General features: G+C 36.2%; 1 protein-coding gene across 5 annotated transcripts in view; it reads left to right on the forward strand.

The window, feature by feature from the left end:
- Positions 1 to 19574, forward strand: part of LOC126334712 (microtubule-associated protein futsch-like) — an 802673-nt gene that overhangs the window by 692814 nt on the left and 90285 nt on the right. For 4 of the 5 annotated variants that reach the window (XM_049997227.1, XM_049997264.1, XM_049997236.1 and 1 more), the window contains 5 exons: positions 462 to 617; positions 5209 to 6471; positions 7336 to 7464; positions 12256 to 12423; positions 14722 to 14885. In XM_049997227.1, coding sequence (XP_049853184.1) covers positions 462 to 617; positions 5209 to 6471; positions 7336 to 7464; positions 12256 to 12423; positions 14722 to 14885 — 1880 coding nt within the window. The remainder of the gene's footprint in view (positions 1 to 461; positions 618 to 5208; positions 6472 to 7335; positions 7465 to 12255; positions 12424 to 14721; positions 14886 to 19574) is intronic. The other variant, XM_049997256.1, reaches the window with a different exon arrangement.

The following is a 19574-nucleotide window of genomic DNA, read 5'->3' on the forward strand; positions in this document are numbered from 1 at the left end:
AATTGTCATCATATGTTGAATAAACGTATTGTTATAAATTATGTCTCCTGAAATTGTATTAGTCTATGTAGTTAAACTTTCACTTGGTTTCATGATACTATTCTCACCCATCGATGTAAATTATGAAGCAAGTTTCCTAAAGATTTTATATTATTTTCACTGTGTACAATAATTGTACTGCTTGTGATGCACAATGCATTAAAAGTACATGTGATTTAATAAGTCTTCAAATGGTGTCAGGGTTAAATGATGTATCGTTTTATTACTGTAACCTTTGTCCCATAGCAACTGTAGTGCTTGTGATGCACAAGGCATTAAAAGCATTATATATCCTATGTAGAACGTTTCCTTACATTGTGTCTCCAAGATCAGTCTTTGTAGGGTATAGAGTTGTCCTAATTTACTGTACAAACTGCAGAACAAATTTTCAAATCAGTGTAATCGAGTGTGGTTTTAAACAGGCGATGGTGGCCGCAGACCAGGTATTCTGAAGAAGCCTCGCGATGATCAGCAGGTGGTAACGGAAACTACCAGCAGTTCCACAACAACTGTAGTGTCAGAAAGGGGAGCTGTTCGCTCTGACGGGACTGTGTCACTGACAAGGGATGTCATAAGAGGTCAGTAATTTCCCATGTTATGATGCTCTGTAACAAACTCTACTACACAGCTGCTCCAGAATATTTGGATCTTGAGTGAGAATAAATTTGTGAGATACCAGATTAATAGCATAGTAATGATTCAGAGCAACATTTCAAAAAAAATTCTGACTGTTACTCATTCATAGTACAATATAAAACTGTAAACTTCCTTGGAATTCAGTGTACTTTTGAGCATAAATAGTAGAGAAATGTCTCAGATGCAATAAATTTCACGAAGCAAAAGGGGAAATCCAATGCTATAGAAAATAATTTGCAGTTCCTGAAATGCTATTTGATGATTCAGTGATCTACTGTTATACCATTGATACTACATTTGTGACATTTTGTGTAAAGAATTTTGACATGTAAATATTTGATAGCTAGACGAAACTTCCAAAATTCTATGTGTGGTCTTTGTTGTTGTTGACTGTCATATGACAGTCTATAGTCATAATTAGCATCATAAACATTAAGAAGAAGACTTAGCTAAGTAAGAATTAAAGTGCATGAACAGTTTCAGTATGTTTTATAACTACAAAAGGGTGTTAACTGTTCTGGCATTCTTGTTTGTGCAAATAAAGTACTACAGTACCTGTGCAGGGCTGCCAGTACATATCATAACTATGTAGTGAATACATTTCCAGAAGTGATATAATGAGTGGATGTGTGAATTTCTAGTATATTTATTAGTTTGGTAGGATGTAAGCAGTTCCTGCTGATAATTCTTAGTCTAGGCCCACTGCCAAGTTCTCAGAATAACTTCCAAAACATTTTGCAGAGCAGTACAGACAGCATGTGCTCTGCCAGAAATAACTCAAACCATCCATGTAGCAAGTAGTATATGGTGGTTGTGTTGACTGTATGTTAAAGAGTGATGGGCATTGGTCGCATTGATCAGATAGGAAGTGCTTCTGCCCCCACTCAAGGCTGTTGGTCAGGGGTTTTTAAACCTACCAATCTGGAGGCACTCTGGGAGTTGGCTGTGTGCCCGAGCCACATGCTGCAGCAGTTTGGAAGCAGTCAGTGACTGCCTTCCTGCTACTGAGAGCAGCAGCCTGGGTGGATATGTGAGCTGTGTCTTAGTACAGATACATAATCGAGGATTACTTTCTTATTCACATTCGAGTTAACATACAGACTATTCTGAAGGAGAAATGATTTGTTCCTTTATGAAATTTAGACCAAAATTATGGTTTAGAGAACCCTCTGCTGACAGCAGAAAAGTGAAAACAAATTTTCCTCGCAATGATGCTGTAAGCAAATGCTTATTAAGTCATGGAGCCTGATGTGGAGAATGATTACACAAAAAGTTCAACTTTAGAACTACTTGTTTTCTTGATATCTGCTTCAACTGTTTTGATTATAACATGGATGGTTGTTCCAAACGTATTTGTTGTCACTGTTGTGTTGGGAACACTAAGTTTTGTGCATTACAATGGAAATCATAAATCTGTTCACCTGCAGGAAGTATACAAAAAAGGTGAGCCAAGAAATATTTATACATTTAGTAGTTTGCTTTGTGTATAAACTGTCATATACTAGAAAATTGTTTTCAGTGATCATTATCATTAGTGATGTATTTATTCATTCCAACAATTGATACTCTTTTGTCTCAAAAGTATATTCAGTGGCACACCATTAAAATTTTTTGTAGCTATTGTGGGAAGAACGCCAAAACTTAAAAAAATTATTCTCATGTTCATGTATTTATATTAGTGTGTGCTCAAAAATAACTGTTCAGAAGTGAAAAAGTTTGCTGATGTGACTAATGTTGCACTATTCTACTGTATAGAAGCTGCCTTCTGTGAAGATATGTTAGTTTACTTCAAATTTACTGCCACAATCTATTTTAATTTTCTTTGAGAGATCCTTTTAATGATTCTCTGAAGAGTTAATAGCTATAACAATGTGCATGGCTCTAGGGAAACACATTCACACAAAGTTACATTCTTAAATGCTGCCAAAAATTTTGAAACATCTGAGTGTCATATTTAGCTTTGTGAAATGTGGGATAATTTTCCCTCGTCCTATTTTTCCTTTGGTATTCACCAGAAAGACTATTGTATTTTCTTTTCATCCTTTCCTGTAGCACTTTTCCTGAAACTCTATAGAACTGATAAATCTTGTGGCTGAAGGACTCAAAATTTTTGGCCATTTTTCTTATTATATGCAAAGTTAATTATGCAGTTTACATTTATTAACAATTTGTTTTAGGAACTCTGTGTATTACTGAACATATCACTTAGAGATAAACATTTGCTTATGAGACAGCTTGTTATCCATGCAACTAGTTCAGTGATGTGTTAAATATTTCATTGACAGGTTTATTTTGCAGGCTCTGTGAGATGTATCTGAATAGTTTTATTACCCATGTGCAGTGTGCTCTAGGAAGAAGTTCTGTTTATGAATCAAAGCATAACAAAGTGTTATTAGCAGCAGTTGACAAGCTCAATTGTATTGGGGGTGTAACCAAATAATTTTTAATTACTGCAAATAAAGGAAAACAAATCACCTTTCATTCAGTTCAGCAATGAATGAAATCTCATGATTAGGAATAACAATTAACAGCAATACAGCTATTTGCCTTTTTTTCTGGTGAATATGTAAAAAGAAGATTCAGAGTAATTACTGTGTGTTGAAGGAAGAAAGTTTCATGAGACTCTTACTGTCAGAGAATTAAATAATATATAATGTTAACTATACTGTGTTAACACAAAAGAAACAAGACTGGTCATGTTACTGGGGAACAGTTTGACAATGCATATTAGTACACAATGTTTTTTGACCTTGAACTTCAATTGTGACAAGTGTCACCAAAATCAGTCAGCCTAAAGGCACTGAATGGCAAATGTATACATACCAGCTGCAGACGGTAAAAATGACAAAGTACCAACACAGAATCATGAAAAATGACATGCAGAAAAAATCTGAACAGCAGATTTGTTAAGTTTGCAGTTTCAGTGTTGTTTATTTTGTGTCAAACTTCATCTAAGAAATTTTCTGTAGAAGAGCATGATGTGGTATGTTGTAGACTGTTCATTCTCTGCCACTGAGTTGATCAGTTATGATAAAAGAGGTTACAGAGTAAGGAGAAAATTTAAACTGAGGGAAGAAAGCTGTGCATTAATACGTCACAAAAAAATTGTATCTTAGTGATGTGAGCAATCCTATTTCTCTGATGTCAAGGTAGTATTTTACTGCAAAGAAAATGGACGAAGAAACCAACCTGATGATAGTCTGGAAGATACATTGAAGATAAGTATTAATGATGAAAGACAGACATTGCAAGTTTTAGGTGCAGTGTGGTAAGGAGCAGAGAGTAGAGAAGGCCAATGGTGGAAGAAGACAAAGAAAAACAAAGTTGATAGTTTTTGCACTCTCTCTCTTTCTCCCCCCCCCCCCCCCCCCCCCCGCTCTCTCTCTCTCTCCTCTCTCTCTCTCTCTCTCTCTCTCTCTCTCCCTACTATTGTTGTATTTGAAAGGAAATTAACCTTCATTTCTGGTATTTATTTGATCATTTCAGTCACTTATGGAATATGGTAACACAGTTGCCATCACTTTTTAAGTTCTTTAGCGAATATTAATTTATTCTCTAACTAAGTTTTGTTGCTTTTCTTCGAAAAATACTCTCTGTGTTGTTCTTAATTTCTCATTGTATTGATCCACCACACCCACTATTACTACTCTGAATTTCTCACTGTTTCATACATCTTCTTTCTTTATACTATGTTTCCTTAGATCCTAATGTACTTCTTTCACAAATGGAACTTGCTTCTTCCTGGTCACCTGGCAATTCAATATCTTATGTACAACCCTTTATGGTTTCAGTTTTTGAAATATGTTCATAGAATGACAGGCTTCTCGTCTTCCTTGTGGTTGAATTATTTTTACAACTTTCATATATTCCTTGTATGATCTTGGTAAAATACTTGCTGATTTTCTGGCTTAAACGTACTTGCCATATTCCTGTAGTGTCGGGAGCTCATTAAACCATATTTAACCTTTGATATAAGGACTATGGTCTGTTATTCTTAATTTAATTCTGTCTGAAGCAACTGCTCTTACTTTTAGTGTTGAAGTCATGAATGTCACTGCACTTGCTGTACTTTGATTTGGTACAAAGAAATTATACAATTACAAGGAACATATTGATGGACATTTTTGTTTTACAAATAATTCATAGCAGGAATTCATGCACTAGCTTAATTTCACTTTTCTGCAGTATTCATACTATATTAAGACTTACTGTAAAGCATCTTTGCGTGCTGGCTAGTCCTCTGTCTAACAGTTGGTACCTGTTTATAGGAAGTGTGTGCAGATGTGTTTTTAAAATGAAAATCATCCGTAATGGTCTGCTTGCTGTAGAGGAATTAATTAAGACTGTGCACTGTGATGGACAAGACATCAGAATGCATTTCCTACTGGCAGTTGCGATTATTCCAGATGCATAATTTAACACTTATGACCAATACAAGTTAGCAACATGAAAATTGTGCAGCTTCAAATAATTTATCATCTATTTATCTAATGTCATCTATTTATCTAATATCTTCATAAATCTTACTTTCAGGTGAAACTGTCTGTCGTCCTGGTGAAGAACCTGTTTCAAAAATAACAAAATCTCACTATCAGTATAAGACACCTGAAGATAAGGAACCACTGTCAATAGAAGATTACAGAGATGGAGACGATGTTGATCAAGAATATGACTCTCCAGAACCCAGCAGAAAGCCATCGGTGGGTAAGGGCACATCACCAGATCGAGAATACTCAGCTGATGGCACTGTGAGGTTAGCAAGCATTACGACCTCAGCTGTTAGCAGTAACAGTATTAGACGGTCAAAGCTTACAGAAGATGATGTTAAGAAGACTGATACAACTAGAACTGAGAAGGTTTCTATTGACAGTAGCAGGAAGCCTAAAGTAAGAGATGACCTCAGTTACAGGAAACCTCAGTCAGGTGTCAGAGTTACTGGGTCAGGTGACAAATCTGCAGAAGAAACACAGAGATATGTGAGCTCCACTACCGTTACAAGCAAGACATTTAAGACACAAGATCAGGAACTTGAGAACAGAAGTGTCAGGCAGAGCTTCGGAAGAAGTTCCCCCTCCAGAAGTTCACCTGAAAAGACTGTCCCAGATTATGAAGATGACAGTCAACAGCCAGTCTCTGGTGGTCAATATTATAGCACCACTGTAACAACAGTCACACGAAGACCAAGTGGAGGATCACCACATCCAAAAGATAAAACTCCCGCTTCTGTGCGGCGACAAATTTTCACTAAAGATGATGAAGATGATGATCACCAAGATGTTTCCCGTAAGACAAGCTATGGAAAAGTCACTAGAGGATCAAGTGAGACAACCACCTACACAACTGGGAAAGGGCAAACAGTATTCACTACTCGTCTGCAGTCATCAGGGGATGATAGAGATTCCCCTAGACATGACATCACTACAGAGTTTGACGATGGTGATGACAGTGATGGCTACAAAAGGAGTAGCTACTATGTCACCAGTTCAGTCACAGGCTCTATGCGATCCAGTCCTGACAGAACTAGTGGGCATTATGAAGATGAAGAAGCGTATAGCAGCAGTCACAGTCGACAAACGGAAAGCAAATATTCTAGATCTTCAGTGCAACAAAGCTCTGTTGAGAGGTCTTCCACCACAAGTACGTCACAGTCAGGAACCACATCTGCTAGCAGAAGAAGATCGTCAACACCGCAAGATGACAGGGAAGGTTCTCCGTCACCTTCCAGTGGAGGTTTCTCAAGAGTTGCTCGAGGAGGATCTGTGAGGGCACTCTCACAGAAGTTCCAACAGGCTGCTGGTATGTACTGCATCTATTTGCTTGCAATTGGAAAGGCATTTCTATGCAATGTTCAGCACTTTCACATACATTGACCTTTTATTTTGGTTGCCAAATAAGCATCCCACTAATAGTGTGTTGGCATAACCATCTCCTTTGTTGTGTGGTAGATGTTCATAGAATATTTTACTGTGCCAATAGAGTGTACATAAATAAAGAAAAGTGGCTAGCATTACTGCAATTTATTTCTTTTTTTCAAATGAGGAAGAGATATCATTTCTAATGCCTCATATTGTTCAGTTAATTAGTATGCTCAACATATTATGCTCCTACTTGTTATTTAGTGTGCTTTTAAATATTGCAGTGGTGGAAATTTCCAAAAGGTATAAAGGTATTAACTGTTATTATAAAGATTTTGTGAAGTACATAATGGTTGTCTAACATTGCAAATACTTACACATTACAAGAAGCAGTGGACACTGGTTACTCGGCAAGCTTAATGTATAACCTTCTGATTTACCCTGCTTGTATCCTGAGAATGTGCTGTTTATTAATTCAGTTCAAGTAAGTTGATAAATAATAGCTAGCTTGACCTACCCTTACTTTTTTTAAACACTATTAACACACATGAACATATTTCAAAGCTGCATTGCTCTTCTGAAATTATTAAATTGCTTGATTGAAAAAGAACCCAAAACAATCCTTACATCCTAATACAGTACAGATAAATTTAACAGCATTATAAATGTTCTGGAAATGGCATCATTCTGTACTTCACATTATTCTTCTATTGACATTGCTGGGGGAAGCTTAATCATTTGTACATTATTGTTGGTGAATGTTTTGCTGGGAGACTTAACAATGTAACATCTGGCAATGACACAGCTGAGGCCAACAGCAGCGACAACTCTCGGTCACAGAGGTGTTACCCAAAGGCAGGTCTCATCTTCCGTTCTGCAAGCTTCCGACTTAACAATGGATGTAGTCCTGTCACTACACCCAACAGTGACCCAGGTAACTAACAATATTAACACAAAACTCACAAATTCTGCTTGTCCATTTATTATTGTGTTCAGTGCTGAATCTATAATACATATTGAGATGTATTGATTTTATGTTTGTTCTCTCACAGCTCGCACTTTATTACCACCATCTTATTGTGTACAACCCTCAATTTTTGCTTCCTGCCATATGTATCATGTAAGATAATATGACATTTATTATGATCACTTTGTTTAATAGTTACATGAAAGCATTACTCTGTAACAACCAAATTCAGTAGTGAAAGCTGCACTACAAATAGAGTGGCTCAAATTAGAGTAGCTACTCAAGGTTGTTTTCATATTTGTTAAATTAAACAAGCATGTCTCTGTATAAAGATTTTGGCTTGGATAGCTGGTTTTCATAACTCCTGTGTGGATAACAATTATTACAAAACAAATCAAATGTTTACTCTTAAAACATAAAGGAATGGGTTATACATGAAAAAGACAGCATCATTTGCATATTGCATATATTTTTTTCTGTCCGTTCACTTAAATGGAAAACAACAGTATATTTTTACTAAGAAACATCGTCATTCAGTATAGAGTGAATTTTTGTCACATACGATTAATTGTCACATCTAATAGTGAAAAATAAAAATTTTTCTAAACCAAATCAGAATGTGGCAGCAAATTTTACTCACTCTGGATCACAAGATAAGATAAGGAGATATGCACAAAAGCAGTGAACTCAGTAAACAGGTATAATTATGGACAACAGACATACCCTTAGTTCCATCAAGAGAGCATTTAACTTTGTATGGTTGGAAATGTGAAAACATTCTTTACTTGAATTTAAATATTTTAGTGCTCTCTATAAAACAAGCATCAGATGTAACAAAACCAACACAACATGGACTGCTTCTTGATGTAATGGGGTTTCTATATATGGTCTGTAACATCATTGTCAACATCAAATTGGTAAATATTCTCACTTATTTTAGATACTGATTTTATAGACACTATTCTTCATCTTAATTTCAATCAGTAAATCTTAGTTTCAATTAATATTACAGTATTCTGATCATATGTGAAAGCTGCCAGACCAAGTCAATGTTCAGACATCAGGGGTGACAAAGGAACCGAAATTGAGGGTAGCAATAAAAATTTAAAATGCTAACCTCCATTTTCAATCTTTCTCTTTCAAAGGAACACTCAGAAGCACTGCTCCATTTTCTCATGCCACTGCAAAGATGAACGACACAGATATCAGAGCCAGCAATGTTGAGAAACAGTGGAAATTGCTAAAATTACACAAGGCTCCAGGACTTGATGGAATCTCTGTTTGTATAGAATTTGCAGCTGAGTTAGCTCCCATTTCAACCATGAAGTATCATAGATTCCTCAAATAAAAAACTATGCCCAGTGGTTGGAACGAACCACAGGTCATGCCAGTCTAAAAGAAAGATAACAGAAGTGATCTGCAAAATATAAATATCATTTCATCCATACTATAAACTCAATTCTAATGAGTTGTCTCAAACAGAATGAGCTCCTCCATGCCACCCATCATAGATACCAAAAGCATCATTCATGTAATACCCAACTCATGATTATCTCATGTGACACCCTGAAAGCCATGAATCAAGGCAGTCAGGTAGAAGCAGTACTTTCTGACGTCCGAAAAAATTTGACTCTGTACCACACCAACATTTATTAACAAAAGTACAATTGCATGGGACCACAAACAAAATTTAAATCTGGGTTGAGAATTTCTTATAAGGGAGGATGCAGTATGTTATATTAGATGGAGAGTCCAACAAAAATTGAAGTAACTGCTGGTGTGTTCTAGAAATATGTATTCAGACACTTGTCGTTCATGTTGTATATTAGTATCCTAGCAGCCAATGTTAAAAGTATCCTAAGACATTTTCCAGATGATGTAAATAATTTACAAGAAGTACTGTCTGAGAAAGCTGCACAAATATCGGGGAGACCTTGATAAGATTTCAAAGTGATGCAAAAATTTCCAGCTTGTTTTAAATGTTCAGATATGTAATATTGCGCACTTTAAAAGAAGCAGAATTGTAGTATGTTATGACTACAATATCGCTGGGTCACAATTGGAATCAGTGAACTCTACAAAATCAGTCTAGGTAAAGCAGTTGTCAGACATTGGTTCATTAGCAGGATATTTGGAACATGCAGTCAGTGTACAAAAGAAACTGTTTACAGAACAATTGTGTTCCTCATACCAAGAAGGACTAACAGACCATATTTAATGAATGGAAATAAAAGCAGTAACGAATGATCACAGGTTCGTGACTCATGGGAGAACGTCACAGAAATGCTAAAAACCTTGAAGATAAGACATAAACCATCCCACAAAAGCCTACTTATGAAGTTTCAAAAATCAGTATTCAGTGAATAAGCCTGAAATGCACTTACCCCCCCCCCCCCCCCCCCCCCCTATATACTGCTCCTGTAGGGACCACAAATACAAGATTAAACTAATTACAGCACACACAGAATAATTTAAGCTCTGTACATGTTTAGAACTGAAGATACCCTAAAAATGATAAATATGCTCTGCTATGCATTTCATGGTGGTTTGGAGAGTACAAATGTAGAAATACAGTAAAAATAGATTCAGCTTTGTATCATTATTAGTCCATTTACACAACAGACGCCATCTTCAGAATTTCAGTATACAGTAGAAGTTATGAAATCTCCCACTTGATTATCAGTTATAAAACAAATTGCTGAAGTCAGTATGAACTATTTCCTGCTACAATTTCTTTCAACTAGGGTAGCTGTAATTTCATAAACTCATTCTTAAATTGTGTGAATCAGTTTAAGTTGATCAGTGCCATATGTACCATAGTGTAGTTCATTATATGTGATTTGATTAATGTTACATTTTTTTATGGTAGTCCAATGTGAAATGTGATTTATTTGTCCCAAGGTGAAAATCTTTTGAAACTACTGATTTGTTATACACAAGGCATGACATGTTTAAAATGACACATAATTGCTTGGATCTTCTTAAACACTATGGTTCTTGAAGTATATGCGTTGCAGTCTGGTACAACATCCAGCCACACAGTTATGAGTTCTGTAGACCACATGTGTTGGCGACACAATAGCATGCCACACCAGAAATATGAGACCCATTTTGATTCAGCCCTATGTTTTTAAGAGTTGGTTCTGTTGATCAATTAGATGGTTGTTCCCAAAGGTTTCCTACATCCATATTAGTATTAATCACATAAAATGATGTGCTTTGGATATACTAACAAAATAAGCTTAATGTTAAGGTATCACAGTACCCTACCTTCAAAAAATACTGACTGGATAACTATCAAATGCTTAACAGACAACAAGCCTTGCATACTTCCTGTCAGATTTATTTCTTGAGGCATGACAAGTCATTTAAAAAAAAAAAAAAAAAAAAAAAAAAAAAAAAAAAAAACCTTATATAAAAAATGGCACTTTTGGAATCCCTTGGGTAAAATTCTGCTACCACTCACAGTACACAGATAAATGTGCAGTTTTCCTATTCAATACATAAAATTGCCCTTAGTAGATCTGTAATGAAGCAGTGACAATTGTCCATCAAAAGATTACAGAGGGAACTCTTTCCCATCAATTTTGATGAACCCATTTTCATCTGAAATTATCTGTGGATAAGACTAGATATACAGTGATAGTGAGTGAATGGTACAGTACTTATGTACACAATAGGAACAGACAAAGATCCAGTACTGTACAGTACCTTAAAGTTGATGTTGTAATTACATGTTGTTCCTATCCTGTCAAATATAAGATGATCCCTGTATGAGTCTGTTCTGGATCATGTATTTCTATAGTCTCTAAATAAGTAATATGTGTGGTTCAGTGATTCCCGGAAAATTCTTGTAACCTTTCCCCCATCATCAAATGCTGAGCTTAACTTTGCATTTTCAGTGATTTTTCTTTCTTTCTGTAACAGCTTTTTAATAATTGCATTATCTGTAGGAAATTTTTCCATTTGTTTCATCACAACATTTCAATGAGGAAGATATGGTACAAATGTCCCATATATTTTGTTGATTACTTTTTAAGCAATGGGTTTTAAGCACATTTCAAAAATGTGTTCCAATTCTCAAGTGCTTTGGTACCTATTTGACTCTACATGTGCCGTACTGTGTGAACTGTAATATTAACTGTAAAATTACCAACAGGCAGATGGCTTGCAAGTACTTACTTTCAGGAGACAAAACTCCAAGTACTACTAACACCAATTTTAAAAACTGGGAAAAACCACAATTAGCTTTTGGAACCGTTTATTTCTTCCTCAGGGAAGAAAGAATAATAGCATATATTTGGTTAAAGCCCAAACACTCCAATTTGAGCACTAATTGTTGCAACAAACAACAATATTTCAGAGATTTCTTTCAGTTAAAATGCAGATGTAAATTAATTAATGAGAACAATAAAATGAGGACAGATTCAATAATTACATCATCTGAGTATAGGTACAAACATCTGACATCTGCTGTGCGGTAATATATCTCCTGACGACTTGTATAATAACACAGTTACCAATTTTGAAGAACAGTTATGGTGGACAGAGTTCAAAAGTTTGATCTGCTGCCCATCAGCTTACATACAGCACTGAAATCCATTTATAGCTGTTCCATAGATAAACACTTAAAGAAGTATTTTATTCATTGTTAACATTTAAAAACAGATTATAACTGGTTAAATTTTGAGTTGTAATTGAGTATTACTGTTATTTTAATCATTAAAAGAATCTGAAGACAAGATTTCTTACTGTCAGGCTCACCAGGTGTCAAACAGTCATCAACAATAGAGGTCCGTGTGAGCTCGTCAGGCAGTAATCAGAGTACACCAAAGGCTGACAAAGACAATAGGTCATTTCTTGACAATCAGTCTAAAGTGACCGATGTACATGATGTACTGAATCGAATGAGAAACTCTGAACAGGGTAAGTTGTAATTCACCTCCTATAGTTCCTTTGTACCATTAGAACTAACAAACATTTTTATTTAGCTTATTTATCTGCTCTCAGAGATGTCAGGATCATTGATTTTAAGTGTTTTAAGCACTAGTTAATCAGAATAGTAGTTAACAGATACAGCTTTACAGAAATGGTACACTTAAACAAATAGAATTAAGAAAAACTAGATTATTGTATAGATAATTCTAAGTACTTGTGACATTCTTGTAACAAAAAAAAATGTTTCAGTGTATATTGTTGTGCACAATTGGTAGTATATGTTGTATTTAGGAGGAGCAAGTTAAAATACCTGTTCCTGCCATCCATATTCCTTATTAAACTTACAAGCAAACAATCTTCTAATTTCTATACTAGAAGGTCAGTCAGATGCAATTTGGATCCACTGGATGCAAAAGTGGTAAGAACATGTGATGATGTTTACAACAAAGTTTTGTACAATTTTCCACAACCAAGCTAATGAATGCTCAAATCGAGTCCCTTCCTCTTAAAGTAAACCTGGTTTGCAGTGAAAATTGTCATGATATTTCACAGAGACTAAATACAAATAGATCTATTTTATAGACTACTTATCTTCAATGTTTAAATATCAAAGTTATGTTGCAAGGATTTATAGTTCCCTTGCTCATCAGAACTTGCATATAAACTAATTACAAAAAATTAAAGGCTAGGAGCCAACTGCTAGGATGTCTTTCTGGAGAATTCCTTAAAAATGGTCTTACAGTGTTAATGAACAATAAAAACGTTTTTCCTAAACATAATTTTGCTTTACATGGGAAGTGCATTGATCCAATTCTCCATAATTGTGTCCATAATGCATGCTAGTGTTGAGAGGGTAATAAGTTGCTAGTGTAAGCAGTAATAATGTGTCTGATTCATGACAGTAGAAGAACTGTGTCCCCGGAACGCTGTTGGTAATGATAAGGGAGGTGGCGACATACGGTTGTTGATCAGTAGGCTGTACAAAAATGTGCGTGACTAAATTCCAAAACACCAGTGTCTCATAAACTGAAAAGCTAACAGTGTTAATGGTGATCTTGACTGACAGATCGGTGATGCTACTCAGCAGTGGTATGCTGTTTTCCAACACTTAGTTTTATCTTCCCTTTTTCTGTCATTTGCATAAAAAGTTATAAAGTTGAAGCATTCGTGACAGCCATCCACAGGATGGAGATTAACAAGTGACACATAGAGAAGAACTTTACATGTGGTAATGTCAAACCAACTCCCCAATACCCAATAACAGATGCTACATTAATTTTGAGTTAAGTGGAGAGCTTCTGAGAAACTATTGAAGATGGGTACAAATAAACATTTGGCTCTCTGATACCTACCTACAAATGCTAGCATCACCTTCTGGATATCACAAGAGACAAAAAAAATAAGCCACTCTCAATAAGCTACCCTCTTTAGATTGCCTTCATTGACAGTAGTGACATATTTAATATGTGAATACACACACACCTATATTGATTTACTTGCCTGTTAAACACTTGAATAGTCCACTTCTTGTAAGTGATAGCTTGTCTACAAGCATTTACATTGCCACTCATCGTCGTACAGCAGCAGACTGCATATCTGACAATGTATTTCCCTAACAGGACATTAATTATTGAGTTTCCAGGAAGATTGTGCAGGTTGTTCAAAAATTCCCATTACATACTTCTAGGACTTTTAGAGGGGAGTGAGTACATAATATTTTGAACAGGAACCAACATCTGGAAATGCCCCATTTCTGTTCTAAAACAGTTTCTATTCAGTTGTGTAATGCTGAGGGAAAGAGAAAAGTCTTAGAGTTGCACATCCTGATATGCAGAAATGTAGCAATAGGGTAGTAATGCAAAGTTTAATTGATGAGACTCCTCTAGAGACAGAGAAAGATCTGCTGGCATGAGTTCTGGCTGCTGCACTAGAAATTAAATTACCAGTTAATTTCTTTGGTAGTTGTTCATAGTACATCAGAAGCAATGCATAATCTCTCTGAAAGATTAACACTAGAAACTGGGCTTGGAATGCAAGACCTAGTTTGCATAAAGCAAAAAGTGAAACTTGCAAAAAAGTGTGTTATCTACAGTAATAATTAACATGTCTGACTTCACATAACCTCATCAGCCTCTTCAAAAAGATGACTTACGTACTACAGCAGCTCTTTCTATTTGGTCAAGATGTGTTCTTAGGTAGAATTATTTTAAAACTATTGATATATTGTATTGTAACATTGCCTATACTCTGATTTTTTTATAAATATAAATATTTATTCCATAACAGGTGCACAAGAAGATGACACAGAGGAAGATATTGAGGCACGTTCCTTGCTGAATAAATTTCTGGGAGCGCAAGTAATAATGCAGGGAATGGAGCCCTTAATGAAAGAATCTCATACCCAGAGTGCAGCCCTAGTCAGTCAGATTGAACGGCAGCGAGCACAAAAGGTAGGAAAGACCTAGTGTCCTGTCAAATTATGTTAATGTCTCTCTCTCTCTCTCTCTCTCTCTCTCTCTCTCTCTTTCTCTCACTATCAATAATACTTATGAATGAGAATTATATCAGAAATGACATTAAATATTTTAAGAAATATTTATTTAATTATTTCACAAAGTTACTGGTATATAAATATGTTAAAAATATGTTTAAAATAGCTCTTACTTTCAGCTAATCATAATTATTCAATTCAGAAAGACCTCTTTAAATAAAAGTATTGATAACCGAGCAAGTAGATATAAACCTGATGATCCAAGAAAACACAAGGTTACCCACAATTCTAGATAATTCTTGGCATATTAGCTCTTCAACATTATTCTGATATTTGTCAGTACTGACTCTAATGGTATTTCCAGAGATCATCTTACGATGATGTTGGATTTGTCATCATAATACAATCAAAATTAATATCTCAAAAAATATACAAATACATATAGTATGTATGTATACTTTTTGAGAACATGTGATGTGGTTGGATGTGGCCTTGGTGAAGGACCTATACCAGACTTGCCTGAAATAACTTACAAAAATCATGGGAAACTTAAATCATGATTTCCAGACAGAGCAAGCCCTGTCTTTTGCATACATCCAGTGTCATAACAGCTGCACTGCCTCCTTTGGTTGGTCCCTGTTGTATAAAGTTCTTTGGTATAATCACAGTTTTACTCTTTATCACTTTACACATCAATGACACTCACTGGTCAGGGCAGGACCATGAACTTGCAGCTGTATGCCTTGCATTAGCTCCAGTCCATTAGGAAAACTGGCCTCAGGCCAATAAACATGCTACTATTACCCATGCTCATCTTCATGTACTCCTCTCAGTCCACTTTAAAAAGTCAGTCAGCACTTTTCTATTGGCATATCTGAACAAAAACAAACAGCATTTGACTCAGAAAATTAGAATACCTGTGTAAAACCAGTCACTGGTATGAGATATCCAAGGCACTTTTGCTAGGTCCTTTCTGGGATGATTATTAAATAGTGATTATGTGTTCTACATGTTCTCCAAATAAATCCATGAAGCAGCATTTTCTGAGTGTCACAGACAAGTTGATAATTTCTAATAGATCCTCAATCTAACAAAGGTGTCACTAAAAGAAAAGGCAAGTAAAGTCATTTGGCGCAATATAAACTAAAATAAAGAATATAGTCAAACTCAATCTAAAATTGGTATCATTGTCTTTAACTAACCTGTCTAATTAAATTCACTTCATGAGTGTTCACTAACCATATAACAACATTTGGGGGGGGGGGGGGGGGGGGGAGAGGGGGGTCAACAAAACAATATCATTCCCTCTGACAACCATGCCTCCATCCTTGCTGCCCTCCCTGTTTCCCTTTCCATTTTGCTTCATAACCTGGGTTGTGAGTAATTAAATCCACTTTCCCTTCTTCCCTTTCTTCCCCTCTCTCCTCCCTGATGAAAGAACAAAGTTCTGAAAGCTAGGAATGTAAATTTTCTGTTCTGTTACGTGTTATCTATCAGCTGTACTGAGCTGAGGTAAGTACTGGCCAGCCCCTCTATCTCTTTTTTAGTATTTGTTTCAAAATCATAGAAGATGTGCCTTGACCTTTCAGATCAATCCACTGCAAACAAACCTCCAAATAATGCCTTCCCAGTACCATCCCATAAATCCATGGCTGGTACAGGATGCAGCAACCCAAACCATTTTCATTTCTGTCCCACATCCATAGCTTTTCACATAGTCATTCAACAATGCAGACTTTTAAAGAAAATGTATGTTAGATGTCCTGCACAAATTTCTTCATGCAACATGCGACTGTTATCCTTAATAATCTCTGTGTATCGAATAAACACCCAAGAAACACAATGGTTAAGCTGCACTTATGGTGTCAGCAGCTCCCCCACTGCATGTTGCAGTTGGTGACTTTTTGCATGTTGACTGATGGCAAGTGAACATGACAAATCATGAGTCAGATGATTAGACAATATAGCAGAACCAATGAGAAAATAGTGTTCAATAAATGGCATCAAGATATCAAGTGCTCATATCAAATTATGTGGTGGCAAATGGAATATATTGTACAAAATACTGCCATATAAAATGGAATATTCTGTAAACTTGAAATTATAGTCTTAGGTTCCTGCCTAATCACCACCTCAGAAATCAAGACATTCTGAAAATACTGCAGAAAGTTTTTGAACTGAGCATCTAGCTAAGGTACAGATCTGTCCGTCACCACAGCCAGCGTTCCTCAGCCCCATTCACTGTTTTTGCCAAAAATTACAAAACAGTATTCCAAGAACTTCTGTCACATCTGAGATACATACAATAAAAGAAATAAATACGAAAACCAATAATGAACCTTACAAACCATAATAGCCAAATCAATAATCGTGGTCTGGTGATGTCAGTGTCAAAAATAGAAGTAATCAGTTTGTATCTGTCACCCACACAAGTCATTAGATTCAACTGTTCTCATTGACTACTGATACTGTCAACCATTTGGCTATGGCAAATGGTAATGAACTGCCAACAGCAGCGTGCTGCGGAAGAACTACTGACACTGAAGTGCACTTTAAGCAGAGACAGCACTACATAAAATAACACATACTTCAAAATGCCTTGTCATCTGCTTATAAATACACCATGCAAATGTGATGGCATACACCTCATCATCATTATGTCATGAGTTAAATATGATGGTTCGGTTACCACAAATAGCAAACAAGCAAAGTGAAACTCATGACAAGATAAGTAGCACGAGCCCTAGAAGTAATATTTATTCAGAAGCTCTTCTTTAGCAGTATCAGAGAAGGAGAAATGAAAATACTAAGTGTGTGGGTAAAATGGAAAAGGTAAGTGTTAAATCACTTAAAAAGTAGTATCAGGAACAGAACAAGGTCTGCAGCCTCATTTTTTGGAGGTTGGATTCAGATGTTCCCCCTGACTTAAATTTTGTGATATATCCCTATAGGTGAAAGTGGGATAGTTCCTTCCACATGGCCACAGTTAATTCCACACCTACACTTTGTCCAACAGAGATACCAGTTTCCAAAAATGTTCACACAGGTAAGGCACACAGTTTTTAAGAACTACCTTTACCTGTTTCACCTCTATGACAGATGAAATAGATCAAGAGAACTCTCCAGTGACAATGCTGGTGTAATGAAATCATGCAGGTGTGAATCACTATTTTTTTGGGGGGGTAGGGACTTCACTACATGTGAAGGGTCAGTTCCAGTGTGCGATTCCAGTTCTTGGCTTTGAACCACGACATCACGTGTGGCATCATGTGTGTCGCATGATGCGAAGAATGTAAACAGCTTGTTACGAAATGTCATCTTTGAGTGCCTTAATAGCTATCATAAACTACTCTGTTTATTTCGGAGATGTCACAATTTCTGAGGGTGTAGTTAGGCAGGAACTTAAGAGTGCAGCTTAAATTTCTACAAGAGAAACAATTAGCAATCATATTTAGAAACTTGGTTCTCATAGATATTTGGCCATCTTTTCCCAATGTGTCACAATTTCTTTGATGATTTTTTTGGTATCTCTCTGTGTACTTTAGCTACATGGCTCAATAAATTCAAGTTATGGGTCCATGTTTCGTGATTTTTTGTGGTTTCTCATTAGGTGTGTACTGCATTTTCTTTTAGGATTTAATTAGTTTGGTATAGCTCTGTGTGCTCAGCTCAATTCTAGTTGCCGATACCATGTTTTGTTGTTTTTCGTGATCTCCCATTAGGTGTGAAGAGTAATTTTTTTAAGGATTTATTTAAAAGTATCTTTGTGTGTTTACGAGTATTGGTCACCATTTGGGAATCTTGCATATGTTGCATCTTCGTGAACAGTATGATGGCTTTGGTCAAAGCTCACAGATGGAATAGTGTGCTAGAATTTATGGGATGTGGAAAGCTGATGTTCTTGTTTGTCTGAAGTGCTTTATACAAGCAACAGATGTGTGAATCAGGACAATAAGAAGTTTACAGAAGGAAGGATGAAAGTTTGGTATCTTTAAAATAACAGAAGCACAAATGATCATAAACTTGGAAAGAAAGGCCAAAAACACCAATAGAAAACAAAGAAAATGCCAAGTGAAGGAATGTGTGAATAATTTTTGAAGAATTGGTGAGTCAATGGAAGCGTCCGATTCCACCCGTCTGCTTTGACCTGTGACGTAAGGGTGTTGTGATGTGTGACGTCATTACGACACAGTGTTTATGAGTTGGTTTGTTGTAGGTGTTGTTTTTTTTGTGTTTCATGGTGCTCTCTGGTAGTGTGTGTGTGTGTGTGTGTGTGTGTGTGTGTGTGTATGTGCTGAGTATAATGTGTTGTAGTGGGTATATTTGAGTCTTGGTGTTGGAGTTGTGAATTCATTGGCAGCTAAGTTTGTAATTCCAGACATAAGGTTTGGAAGTTTTTTCAGTGAGGTTTTTTTTTGCATTTTCATTAGGCGTTATTGGTTTGTTGTTTGTAGTGTGGTGGACTTTAATGTGTGTGTGTGTGTGTGTGTGTGTGTGTGTGTGTGTGTGTGTGTGTGTGTGTGCGCGCTTGTATATGGGGGGGGGGGGGGGGAGGAGGAGTGTTTGGGGTGGCCGATGTAGTTTGAAGCACCGGAATTTGCTGGTGGTAAGTAATTTTGTTGTTGTTGTTCTTCTCAAGTTGTAATGT

The sequence above is a fragment of the Schistocerca gregaria genome, chromosome 1 (genome assembly GCF_023897955.1).
Source record: "Schistocerca gregaria isolate iqSchGreg1 chromosome 1, iqSchGreg1.2, whole genome shotgun sequence".
Taxonomy (NCBI): domain Eukaryota; kingdom Metazoa; phylum Arthropoda; class Insecta; order Orthoptera; family Acrididae; genus Schistocerca; species Schistocerca gregaria.